This window comes from Notothenia rossii, assembly GCF_949606895.1.
Source record: "Notothenia rossii genome assembly, chromosome: 10".
NCBI lineage: Eukaryota > Metazoa > Chordata > Actinopteri > Perciformes > Nototheniidae > Notothenia > Notothenia rossii.
In genome coordinates, this window is record NC_136908.1 from 64,884,188 (window position 1) to 64,898,829 (window position 14,642).

Below are 14,642 nucleotides of genomic sequence, written 5' to 3' on the forward strand. Positions count from 1 at the left end.
CACAAAACTACACACTGATAACACACAACTACACACGGATAACACACAACTACACACTGATAACACACAACTACACACTGATAACACACAACTACACACGGATAACACACAACTACACACGGATAACACACAACTACACAATAACACACAACTACACACTGATAACATACAACTACACACTGATAACACACAACTACACACTGATAACACACAACTACACACGGATAACACACAACTACACACTGATAACACACAACTACACACTGATAACACACAACTACACACTGATAACACACAACTACACACTGATAACACACAACTACACACTGATAACACACAACTACACACTGATAACACACAACTACACACGGATAACACACAACTACACACTGATAACACACAACTACACACTGATAACACACAACTACACACTGATAACACACAACTACACACTGATAACACACAACTACACACGGATAACACAACTACACACGGATAACACAACTACACACGGATAACACACAACTACACACGGATAACACACAACTACACACTGATAACACAACTACACACGGATAACACGATCTTAAGACTGTTTCTCTGATAACTGTTTAGACTTATAAAATGGATTTCGTTTTCTCACTGGCCTCTCAGGGCTTCCGTAGGAACAGTCTTACAGTAACATATTTCGCAGCACAAACAAACATGTTGTTGTTGTTCTTGTTGTTGTTGTTGTTGACGGATGTTTCTGTGCTCAGACTCGGGCGTGTTGTAAAGGGTTCTACGGTCTGGACTGCACTTCCTGTCCCGGAGGGTTCCAGACACCCTGTTCCGGACACGGCCAGGTAACACACACACACACACACACACACACACACACACACACACACACACACACACACACACACACACACACACACACACACACACACACACACACACACACACACACACACACACACACACACACACAGGTAGACCTCAGGTAAACACACACACTGCATGTGTTTGTGTTTCAGTGTGTGGAGGGGATCTCAGGGAACGGCTCTTGTATCTGCAAGCAGAACTTCGGAGGCTCTCGCTGTCAGTTCTGCTCGTCCTCCAGCAGGTTCGGACCCAACTGTGACAGAAGTAAGTCTTTGATGATGTCACACAGGTGTGTTACTGTGGGGCTAATTAAGGCTGTCTCTGTCTCACCTGTCTCTCACCTGTCTGTCTCACCTGTCTCTCACCTGTCTGTCTCACCTGTCTCTCACCTGTCTGTCTCACCTGTCTCTCACCTGTCTGTTTCACCTGTCGCTAACCTGTCTGTCTCACCTGTCTCTCACCTGTCTTTCACCTGTCTGTCTCACCTGTCTCTCACCTGTCTGTCTCACCTGTCGCTAACCTGTCTGTCTCACCTGTCTCTCACCTGTCTTTCACCTGTCTGTCTCACCTGTCTTTCACCTGTCTGTCTCACCTGTCGCTAACCTCTATGTCTCACTTGTCTCTCACCTGTCTGTCTCACCTGTCGCTAACCTGTCTGTCTCACCTGTCTCTCACCTGTCTGTCTCACCTGTCGCTAACCTGTCTGTCTCACCTGTCTCTCACCTGTCTCTCACCTGTCTCCCAGCCTGTCCCTGTGTCCACGGGCAGTGTGAGAACCTTCCAGATTCAGACGGACGCTGTAAACCTGACTCGTGTCAGCCGGGCTTCACCGGGCGGTTCTGTGAGAGACGGACAGCACCGTGTGGCCTTCAGGTTCACTTCTGTCACGCTCACGCAGACTGCGACTTCACTCAGGGGGCGTTCAGGTGAGCTCACCTGTCCCTCCCCTGTCAGTCTGACAGGGGGACAGAGTGGAGGCAGGGTGTCCTCCATTAGAAACCATTGAGTCAGAGACAGGAATTAAACCCAAACGTTACTTTGATATCTTGTTTTAACAGATACTTTATAACTTTACTTTAAACACATTTTCTATTTTAATTGTTTACTCTATTTGATCTTTGAATCCTCTTTGAACTCGGACCTGTTGCTGCTCTCAACGCCTGACTCAAGTTCCATCTTATCTTCATAGGTGTGTTTGTAAATCTGGTTACCAAGGTGACGGGATCACCTGTGTGGAGACGGACCCATGCGCCCCCCCCCTCCGTGGAGGCTGCAGCGTTAACGTGAGTTATTAAACCCTTAAATGTAGACCAGCAGCACTTTGATACGGAGACACTTCTAAACGCCTCAGGACACTTTGATCCACTACAGAGACACTTCTAAACGCCTCAGGACACTTTGATCCACTACGGAGACACTTCTAAAGGCCTTAGGACACTTTGATCCACTACAGAGACACTTCTAAAGGCCTCAGGACACTTTGATCCACTACGGAGACACTTCTAAACGCCTCAGGACACTTTGATCCACTACAGAGACACTTCTAAAGGCCTTAGGACACTTTGATCCACTACAGAGACACTTCTAAAGGCCTCAGGACACTTTGATCCACTACGGAGACACTTCTAAAGGCCTTAGGACACTTTGATCCACTACAGAGACACTTCTAAAGGCCTCAGGACACTTTGATCCACTACGGAGACACTTCTAAAGGCCTCAGGACACTTTGATCCACTACAGAGACACTTCTAAAGGCCTTAGGACACTTTGATCCACTACAGAGACACTTCTAAAGGCCTTAGGACACTTTGATCCACTACGGAGACACTTCTAAAGGCCTTAGGACACTTTGATCCACTACAGAGACACTTCTAAAGGCCTCAGGACACTTTGATCCACTACAGAGACACTTCTAAACGCCTCAGGACACTTTGATCCACTACAGAGACACTTCTAAAGGCCTTAGGACACTTTGATCCACTACGGAGACACTTCTAAATGCCTCAGAACACTTTGATCCACTACGGAGACACTTCTAAAGGCCTCAGGACACTTTGATCCACTACGCAGACACTTCTAAACGCATCAGAACACTTTGATCCACTACAGGGACACTTCTAAACGCCTCAGGACACTTTGATCCACTACAGAGACACTTCTAAACGCCTCAGGACACTTTGATCCACTACAGAGACACTTCTAAACGCCTCAGGACACTTTGATCCACTACGGAGACACTTCTAAAGGCCTCAGGACACTTTGATCCACTACAGGGACACTTCTAAACGCCTCAGAACACTTTGATCCACTACAGGGACACTTCTAAACGCCTCAGGACACTTTGATCCACTACAGAGACACTTCTAAACGCCTCAGGACACTTTGATCCACTACAGAGACACTTCTAAAGGCCTCCGGACACTTTGATCCACTACGGAGACACTTCTAAACGCCTCAGGACACTTTGATCCACTACGGAGACACTTCTAAACGCCTCAGGACACTTTGATCCACTACTGATACACTTCTAAACGCCTCAGGACACTTTGATCCACTACGGAGACACTTCTAAACGCCTCAGGACACTTTGATCCACTACGGAGACACTTCTAAACGCCTCCGGACACTTTGATCCACTACTGATACACTTCTAAACGCCTCAGGACACTTTGATCCACTACGGAGACACTTCTAAACGCCTCAGGACACTTTGATCCACTACGGAGACACTTCTAAATGCCTCAGGACACTTTGATCCACTACTGATACACTTCTAAACGACTCAGGACACTTTGATCCACTACAGAGACACTTCTAAACGCCTCAGGACACTTTGATCCACTACGGAGACACTTCTAAACGCCTTAGGACACTTTGATCCACTACAGAGACACTTCTAAACGCCTTAGGACACTTTGATCCACTACAGAGACACTTCTAAAGGCCTCAGGACACTTTGATCCACTACAGAGACACTTCTAAAGGCCTCAGGATACTTTGATCCACTACAGAGACACTTCTAAACGCCTCAGGACACTTTGATCCACTACGGAGACACTTCTAAACGCCTCAAGACACTTTGATCCTCTACAGAGACACTTTTAAACGCCTCAGGACACTTTGATCCACTACGGAGACACTTCTAAACACCTCAAGACACTTTGATCCACTACAGAGACACTTCTAAACGCCTCAGGACACTTTGATCCACTACGGAGACACTTCTAAACGCCTCAGGACACTTTGATCCACTACAGAGACACTTCTAAACGCCTCAGGACACTTTGATCCTCTACAGACACACTTCTAAATGCCTCAGGACACTTTGATCCACTACAGAGACACTTCTAAACGCCTCAGGACACTTTGATCCACTACAGAGACACTTCTAAAGGCCTTAGGACACTTTGATCCACTACGGAGACACTTCTAAAGGCCTCAGGACACTTTGATCCACTACGGAGACACTTCTAAAGGCCTTAGGACACTTTGATCCACTACAGAGACACTTCTAAAGGCCTCAGGACACTTTGATCCACTACAGGGACACTTCTAAACGCCTCAGAACACTTTGATCCACTACAGGGACACTTCTAAACGCCTCAGGACACTTTGATCCACTACAGAGACACTTCTAAACGCCTCAGGACACTTTGATCCACTACAGAGACACTTCTAAAGGCCTCCGGACACTTTGATCCACTACGGAGACACTTCTAAACGCCTCAGGACACTTTGATCCACTACTGATACACTTCTAAACGCCTCAGGACACTTTGATCCACTACGGAGACACTTCTAAACGCCTCAGGACACTTTGATCCACTACGGAGACACTTCTAAATGCCTCAGGACACTTTGATCCACTACTGATACACTTCTAAACGACTCAGGACACTTTGATCCACTACGGAGACACTTCTAAACGCCTCAAGACACTTTGGTCCACTACTGATACACTTCTAAACGCCTCAGGACACTTTGATCCACTACGGAGACACTTCTAAACGCCTTAGGACACTTTGATCCACTACAGAGACACTTCTAAACGCCTTAGGACACTTTGATCCACTACAGAGACACTTCTAAAGGCCTCAGGACACTTTGATCCACTACAGAGACACTTCTAAAGGCCTCAGGATACTTTGATCCACTACAGAGACACTTCTAAACGCCTCAGGACACTTTGATCCACTACAGAGACACTTCTAAACGCCTCAGGACACTTTGATCCACTACGGAGACACTTCTAAACACCTCAAGACACTTTGATCCACTACAGAGACACTTCTAAACGCCTCAGGACACTTTGATCCTCTACAGACACACTTTTAAACGCCTCAGGACACTTTTATCCACTACAGAGACACTTTTAAACGCCTCAGGACACTTTCATCCTCTACAGAGACACTTCTAAACGCCTCAGGACACTTTGATCCACTACAGAGACACTTCTAAACGCCTCAGGACAATTGATCCACTACAGAGACACTTTTAAATGCCTTAGGACACTTTGATCCACTACAGAGACACTTCTAAACGCCTCAGGACACTTTGATCCACTACGGAGACACTTCTAAACGCCTCAGGACACTTTGATCCACTACGGAGACACTTCTAAACGCCTCAGGACACTTTGATCCACTACAGAGACACTTCTAAACGCCTCAGGACACTTTGATCCACTACGGAGACACTTCTAAATGCCTCAGGACACTTTGATCCACTACAGAGACACTTCTAAATGCCTCAGGACACTTTGATCCACTACAGAGACACTTCTAAACGCCTCAGGACACTTTGATCCACTACAGAGACACTTCTAAATGCCTCAGGACACTTTGATCCACTACAGAGACACTTCTAAATGCCTCAGGACACTTTGATCCACTACAGAGACACTTCTAAACGCCTCAGGACACTTTGATCCACTACAGAGACACTTCTAAAGGCCTCAGGACACTTTGATCCACTACGGAGACACTTCTAAACGCCACAGGAGCGTTTCGTTTTTATGCATTTATAATTACAGTTTTTCTCAATCGCTAAACCCACTTTTTAGAATCTAAATTCATTTCTTCAAAACAAGAACATAGCCATCTAAACAGAAACACACTTGCCATAACTCTGAATATCTTTTGCAAAATGCACTTACATGACCAAAACTGAAAATACTGGTCACAAAAAAGAATAAGTCGATCGAAACAGAACAAATTGTCCTCTAATGAGACAAATGTGTTTTCATAACTGAAACTCCGGTCACCATAATAACACATTCTACCATAACAATATACATTTCTTGCAAAGTGCTCTAAGGCACTCAAAACTAAAAATACCCCTTCCAAAACCAGATACCTTCTCCAAAAACAAACATTTGTCAGCTCATGAGAAGACTATTTGAACAGTCATTACTAAGTGGCACACTAAATACTGACTACAATCATCAATACACAAACCTCAAGCTATCGATATTGGAAACTGAACGGAAAACTGACAAGTTGGGAGAAACAAACTTACATATAGGAAAAACAGAGTCTTACTGTAACTATGCCATTGTTTTTATTGTCTCATTTTCAGAAGAGCACCGTAACAGAAACAAAAGACGAATAGCAATACACTGGAAAAAAATAACATGGGTAAATGATGTAAATCAGCAGTAAAGCAGAGAATGAGATCTATATAACTTTACTGATCTGCTCTTTGGCGTCTGTCTGGCCACATAGCCTCATCTACGTCACAGCGTATGTCTTCCCTTGCAAGGCAGCGTGGGAAATATCTCCTTGCGTGTCGACACCACCCTTGACAGGATTCCGCAGAGATGTCCCGACAGCCAGCATTCATTGCGTCCAAAAGGGGCATTCTGTCATGAGGATGATGGTCATAAACCTTCCATCTCCAGGCAGAGAAGAACTCCTCAATGGGGTTTAGAAATGGGGAGTATGGAGGGAGGAACTCCATGGCCATGTGTGGATGAGCCTCAAACCATGCCCTCACGTCACGAGAGTGGTGGAATGCCACATTGTCCCATATGACCACGTGAACCGACCTCACTGGATCCCTCTCTTCTGGTGGCACAAGTCCGTCATACAGGACATCCAGGAAGGCAAGGACACGTTGCGTGTTATATGCTCCCATTAAAGGGATGTGAGCAAGGACGCCTTGTGTCGAGATAGCCGCACACAATGTTATGTTTCCTCCCCTTTGGCCTGGAACAAAGACTGTCGCTCTTTGCCCAATAAGGTTCCTCCCACGTCTCCTCACTTTGGAGAGGTTGAAGCCTGCTTCATCCACATATACAAAAACATGTGGTAATGCATTGCCTTCCAGCTCCATCCTTCGCTAAAGAAAATGAAACAAACAGAGGACCGTTTTACATTACTGTAAGCAGTCAGACATACTAAAAATATAGGCAAGCCATCAGTGTGATTGAGGTCCTTACCTGTACATACCGGTGCCTTAACTCCTTCACACGGTCAGAGTTGCGTTCAAAAGGAACCTTATAGATCTGTTTCATTCTGAGGTGGTGCCTCTTTAACACCCGGTCAATGGTTGCAACACTTATAGACTGAATGTTACTGAAGACATCCTGCTCTGCAATTATTCTGGCCTGAATCTCCCTTAAGCGGATTTCATTGTTGGCCACAACCATATCAACAATGGCAGACTCTTGTTCTGGAGTAAAGGCCTTTCGTCTGCCACCAGAGCGGGGTGCTCTTTCAGTTCTATCAATAAATATTTGAGAATGTTATGTACTGTAATATAAAAACAGTGATCGAAACCTACATCAAAATAGAAATGCATGAAGTGCTGTAAAAAAGGGTTACAGTAGCTTACCTATTTTCGTGCCTGAAGATCCTAATAATGGATGCCACTGTTGATCTCGGTATATTGGGCTGAACCCTTTGGCCGGCCTCACTGAGGGACATGCCATGGTTTATGACGTGGTCCACAATAGTTGCACGGGTGTTGTCCGAAACTACTGTTCGCATTGGTCCCCTTTCAACTCTTCCACCACGCATACGTACAGCCCTCCCTCTTCCTCTCTGAACATGAGGGTTCCCTCTTCCTCTCTGAACATCAGCTCTCCCTCTTCCTCTCTGAACATCAGCTCTCCCTCTTCCTCTCTGAACATCAGCCCTCCCTCTTCCTCGCTGAACAACAGGGTTCCTTCTTCCTCTCAGAGCTCCTCTACCTACTCGATCAGCCATTTTGTTTACACAAACATCTTACTGAAGTGAGGGAGGTCTTTTATAGGATTCTCACTAATTACAATTACTATAGGAAATTCATTGATGTCAGCTGTGAGCAATTCATTTACATGGAAGTGAAGTACTCAATTCACCCCAATACAAAAAAAAACATTTCTCAATGTGCAAAAAGGAAAAGACCACAATTACTGACTGTAAAAATGTTGTATCAGCTATAGCTAATCCTCCCCATATGAACATCTCAAAGACCTATGCAAGTCATATCAACACTATTATAGCTTTACCGGCACCATTTAAAAACATATTTTAAGTACAGTCATGCAAATTCTATCATGTAAATGTTTTCAATGTAACATCATTACTGTAAGGTATACAGTACATTCCATGGAGTTACCTTTTTCAATGGGGTGATTGACTGATAACAAGTGTTAATATTTTGCACATCAAGTGTCAATTAGTGTAGCTATGGTCTAAGTTTATGAGGAAGTGTTATCCACTGTGAGAAGATTATTTGTTGTTTTGTAGACATGAGTTACACAACAGATTTTTGATCTTTGTGTAGAGAATTGTAACTTCAGTTAGAGAATTGTGTGATCTGTTTTGCAAAACACTGCTTAGCATCTGCATTTTGTGTGATATCAATGAGAAATGGTATACTGTTGTAGAGAAATGGTTTTCTGTTTCGATGGCTGTGCTGTTGGTTTGATGAAAGGAATTTTGATTCTAAATAGTGGGTTTAGCGATTGAGAAAAACTGTAATTTGGTTGAAAAACTTTTTTTTTAATCTAAGTTTGTTTTTATTAAAATAACTGAAATCACATTTACTGACATGGTTATGATTTAATATTTTCTACAGAGTTTTCAGTTTTCACTTGTCAAGCTTCCATATTTTATGACTTTATCATTTCACAGAACATTATCTTTTTTTCACAGACTTGTTTATTTTTTCTTTTGCAAATTTGAGACTTTTTAACCTCAGATAATATTTTAGAAATGTAAATCTTTCCCCCTGTCCTTGCTCTGATTCTCTTTTGTAAAATCCATCTTTAATAGAAGTACATTTATTTAAAGTTTAAATTAAAGCAGTATTGTGTCCTGCGCCCCCTGTAGGCCAAGTGTGTGCGCAGCGCTCCTGGAGCTCACAGCTGTCAGTGTCTGAGCGGCTGGAGGCGGGACGGAGACGACTGTCAGCCAATCAACAACTGCCAGGCGCCTGAGGGGGGGGGCTGCCATCCCAACGCCTCCTGCATCTACGTTGGACCTGGACAGGTGAGGACACACCTGACCCTGAACACACCTCATACACCTGACCCTGAACACACCTGATACACCTGACCCTGAACACACCTGATACACCTGAACCTGAACACACCTGATGCACCTGAACCTGAACACACTCTGATACACCTGACCCTGAACACACCTGACACACCTGAGCCTGAACACACCTCATACACCTGACCCTGAACACACCTGATACACCTGACCCTGAACACACCTCATACCCCTGAACACACCTCATACACCTGACCCTGAACAAACCGTATACACCTGACCCTGAACACACCTCATACCCCTGACCCTGAACACACCTCATACCCCTGAACACACCTCATACACCTGACCCTGAACAAACCGTATACACCTGACCCTGAACACACCTCATACCCCTGAACACACCTCATACACCTGACCCTGAACAAACCGTATACACCTGACCCTGAACACACCTCATACCCCTGACCCTGAACACACCTCATACCCCTGAACACACCTCATACACCTGACCCTGAACAAACCGTATACACCTGACCCTGAACACACCTCATACCCCTGACCCTGAACACACCTCATAACCCTGACCCTGAACAAACCGTATACACCTGACCCTGAACTAGGACTACGCGAATTGCGATTTTTCTGACAAATATTGCGATTCGATTTGCGATATTTGTTTTTAAGCGACCCAGCGGAAGTTTATTGTAAAATGCGGCCATATCTCCGCCTAGGAAGGTCGCATCAACATGCTCCCGTCTCTAGCACCACCGCAGCCCGAGCTACGAGTGAAAGAACTAAAGTTACATGAAACTTCTGTTGGGTTGCTTTAAAGTCAAGCTTCAGTTTAAGATTCACCCTGTAATAGAAACATGTGATGGAGCATTACTAACCTGACTCAGACGGTTCACCAAACCATCTAGGAAAGCTCCATTGGAAGCCATTTGGAAAGGGCAGGCACTTTCAAAAAGACTTGGCAGGTGATTGGATCAATCTGTCTATCACCTTCTATCAGGGGCCACTTCTGATTGGTTAACAATGGCTGGTACATGTAGAGCACAACACTTTTGATTGGTGTGGATGACTGACACACAAGAAGAACAAAACAAAACAAAAACAAAGTTTTAAAAAAAACGTATATGTTAAAAAAAATCGCAGGCTTTGCAATATCATAATCGTATAATTTAAAATCATGATTTTGATTTAAAATCGATTAATCGTTCAGCCCTACCCTGAACACACCTGATACACCTGACCCTGAACACACCTGATACACCTGACCCTGAACACAACTGATACACCTGGCCCTGGCCTGAACACACCTGATACACCTGACCCTGAACACACCTGATACACCTGGCCCTGAACACAACTGATACACCTGGCCCTGGCCTGAACACACCTGATACACCTGACCCTGAACACACCTGATACACCTGGCCCTGAACACAACTGATACACCTGGCCCTGGCCTGAACACATCTGATACACCTGACCCTGAACACACCTGATACACCTGACCCTCAACACACCTGATACACCTGGCCCTGAACACAACTGATACACCTGGCCCTGACCTGAACACACCTGATACACCTGACCCTGAACACACCTGATACACCTGACCCTGAACACACAGTGATACACCTGGCCCTGAACACGCCATGATATACCTGGCCCTGAACACACCTGATACACCTGACCCTGGCCTGAACACACCTGATACACCTGACCCTACCCTGAATACACCTGATACACCTGACCCTGGCCTGAACACACCTGATACACCTGACCCTGAACACACCTGATATACCTGGCCCTGAACACACCTGATACACCTGACCCTGGCCTGAACACACCTGATACACCTGACCCTACCCTGAATACACCTGATACACCTGACCCTGAACACACCTGATACACCTGACCCTGGCCTGAACACACCTGATACACCTGACCCTGAACACACCTGATACACCTGACCCTGAACACACCTGATACACCTGACCCTGAACACATCTGATACACCTGACCCTGAACACATCTGATACACCTGGCCTTGAACACACCATGATACACCTGACCCTGAACACACCATGATACACCTGACCCTGGCCTGAACACACCTGATACACCTGACCCTGAACACACCTGATACACCTGGCCCTGAACACACCATGATACACCTGACCCTGAACACACCTGATACACCTGACCCTGAACACACCATGATACACCTGACCCTGAACACACCTGATACACCTGGCCCTGAACACACCATGATACACCTGACCCTGAACACACCTGATACAACTGACCCTGAACACACCATGATACACCTGACCCTGAACACACCTGATACACCTGGCCCTGAACACACCATGATACACCTGACCCTGAACACACCTGATACAACTGACCCTGAACACACCATGATACACCTGACCCTACCCTGAACACACCTGATACACCTGACCCTGAACACACCTGATACACCTGGCCCTGAACACACCTGATACACCTGGCCCTGAACACACCTGATACACCTGACCCTGAACACACCTGATACACCTGACCCTGAACACACCTGATACACCTGACCCTGAACACACCATGATACACCTGACCCTGGCCTGAACACACCTGATACACCTGACCCTGAACACACAGTGATACACCTGGCCCTGAACACGCCATGATACACCTAACCCTGGCCCTGAACACACCTGATACACCTGACCCTGAACACACAGTGATACACCTGGCCCTGAACACGCCATGATACACCTGACCCTGGCCTGAACACACCTGATACACCTGACCCTACCCTGAATACACCTGATACACCTGACCCTGAACACACCTGATACACCTGACCCTGGCCTGAACACACCTGATACACCTGACCCTGAACACACCTGATACACCTGACCCTGAACACACCTGATACACCTGACCCTGAACACATCTGATACACCTGACCCTGAACACATCTGATACACCTGGCCTTGAACACACCATGATACACCTGACCCTGAACACACCATGATACACCTGACCCTGGCCTGAACACACCTGATACACCTGACCCTGAACACACCTGATACACCTGGCCCTGAACACACCATGATACACCTGACCCTGAACACACCTGATACACCTGACCCTGAACACACCATGATACACCTGACCCTGAACACACCTGATACACCTGGCCCTGAACACACCATGATACACCTGACCCTGAACACACCTGATACACCTGACCCTGAACACACCATGATACACCTGACCCTACCCTGAACACACCTGATACACCTGACCCTGAACACACCTGATACACCTGGCCCTGAACACACCTGATACACCTGGCCCTGAACACACCTGATACACCTGACCCTGAACACACCTGATACACCTGACCCTGAACACACCTGATACACCTGACCCTGAACACACCATGATACACCTGACCCTGGCCTGAACACACCTGATACACCTGACCCTGAACACACCTGATACACCTGACCCTGAACACACCTGATACACCTGGCCCTGAACACACCTGATACACCTGACCCTGAACACACCTGATACACCTGACCCTGAACACACCTGATACACCTGACCCTGAACACACCATGATACACCTGACCCTGGCCTGAACACACCTGATACACCTGACCCTGAACACACCTGATACACCTGACCCTGAACACACCTGATACCCCTAACCCTGAAGGCACCTCATACACCTGGCCCTGAACACACCATGAGCAACATTACATTACATTTAGCTTTCGCTTTTATCCAAAGCGACTTACAAGAAGTGCGTTTGACCAACAAAATACAACCTTGAAGAAAACAGAATCATATAAGTTCATCAGGTTTCATAGAGCTAAACATTTCAAGTGCTACTCAACTGGCTTTAGATAAGCCAGTCCTTTATTAGTATATAAGTGCTTTGTTAGTAACTCTATCTCTGGAAGTGGAGTCCAAAGAGATGAGTTTTCAGTCTGAAGAAGATGTGTAAGCTTTCTGCTGTCCTGATTTCAATGGGGAGCTCATTCCACCATTTTGGAGCCAGGATAGCAAACCCACGTGAATATAGATAGGACATAGAAAAGATAAAACAGATAAAACAGATAAAATAGTGCAAGAAGAGTCTGTGTACAAGTAGATGGAATGAGACATTAGATAAATAATATAAATCCTGATGGGGGTCACCAGACACTGACATTGATTCCCCCCACCTCAGAGTGACTGCAGCTGTAAGCCGGGCTACAGAGGCAGTGGCAGCGACTGTGAGGCGGTGAACCAGTGCGTCTCCCAGCGGGGAGGCTGCCACCACCTGGTCAGTATCAGTACTACACCTATTCTGCAAAAGCCACTTCCTCATGTCTCTTCTACATCAACATGTGTCCCCTCTTCTCCATGTCTCTTCTACATCAACATGTGTCCCCTCTTCTCCATGTCTCTTCTACACCAACATGTGTCCCCTCTTCTTCATGTCTCTTCTACATCAACATGTGTCCCCTCTTCTTCATGTCTCTTCTACATCAACATGTGTCCCCTCTTCTCCATGTCTCTTCTACATCAACATGTGTCCCCTCTTCTTCATGTCTCTTCTACATCAACATGTGTCCCCTCTTCTTCATGTCTCTTCTACATCAACATGTGTCCCCTCTTCTTCATGTCTCTGCTACATCAACATGTGTCCCCTCTTCTCCATGTCTTCTCCAGTTTAGTATCATTGCTACCTTCACCATCAAAGCGTTGAGTCTCTGTATCTGACCGTGTTGTGTTCAGGCGACCTCGTTAGTATCAGTGCTACCTTCGCCATCGTATCGTTGAGTCTCTGGATCTGACCGTGTTGTGTTCAGGCGACCTCGTTAGTATTAGTGCTACCTTCACCATCGTAGCGTTGATTCTCTGGATCTGACCGTGTTGTGTTCAGGCGACTTGGTTAGTATCAGTGCTACCATCGCCATTGTAACGTTGAGTGTCTGGATCTGACCGTGTTGTGTTCAGGCGACCTGGTCAGTATCAGTGCTAACCTCACCATCACAGCGTTGAGTCTCTGGATCTGATCGTGTTGTGTTCAGGCGACATGGTTAGTATCAGTGCTACCTTCACCATCGTAGCGTTGAGTCTCTGGATCTGACCGTGTTGTGTTCAGGCGACCTGGTCAGTATCAGTGCTACCTTCACCATCGTAGCGTTGAGTCTTTGGATCTGATCGTGTTGTGTTCAGGGGACCTGGTCAGTATCAGTGCTACCTTCACCATCATAG

General features: G+C 46.1%; 2 protein-coding genes across 2 annotated transcripts in view; one reads left to right on the plus strand and one right to left on the minus strand.

Moving 5' to 3' along the window:
- stab2 (stabilin 2) overlaps window positions 1–14,642 on the plus strand; it is a 60,511-nt gene that overhangs the window by 16,225 nt on the left and 29,644 nt on the right. Inside the window, exons 21-26 of the mRNA XM_079656478.1 lie at window positions 759–845; window positions 1,020–1,131; window positions 1,613–1,793; window positions 2,057–2,150; window positions 9,186–9,344; window positions 13,609–13,704. Of these exons, the coding sequence (XP_079512604.1) occupies window positions 759–845; window positions 1,020–1,131; window positions 1,613–1,793; window positions 2,057–2,150; window positions 9,186–9,344; window positions 13,609–13,704 (729 nt within the window). The remainder of the gene's footprint in view (window positions 1–758; window positions 846–1,019; window positions 1,132–1,612; window positions 1,794–2,056; window positions 2,151–9,185; window positions 9,345–13,608; window positions 13,705–14,642) is intronic.
- On the minus strand, window positions 4,880–8,791 carry LOC307022043 (uncharacterized protein; the record flags this gene model as incomplete). The annotated part of the gene is made up of 4 exons (XM_079654618.1): window positions 7,702–8,791; window positions 7,307–7,589; window positions 6,652–7,206; window positions 4,880–4,897 (listed from the first exon to the last, which is right to left on the minus strand). Exons 1-4 carry the CDS (start codon window positions 8,073–8,075, stop codon window positions 4,880–4,882), a joined length of 1,230 nt encoding a protein of 409 aa, XP_079510744.1. The 5' UTR covers window positions 8,076–8,791.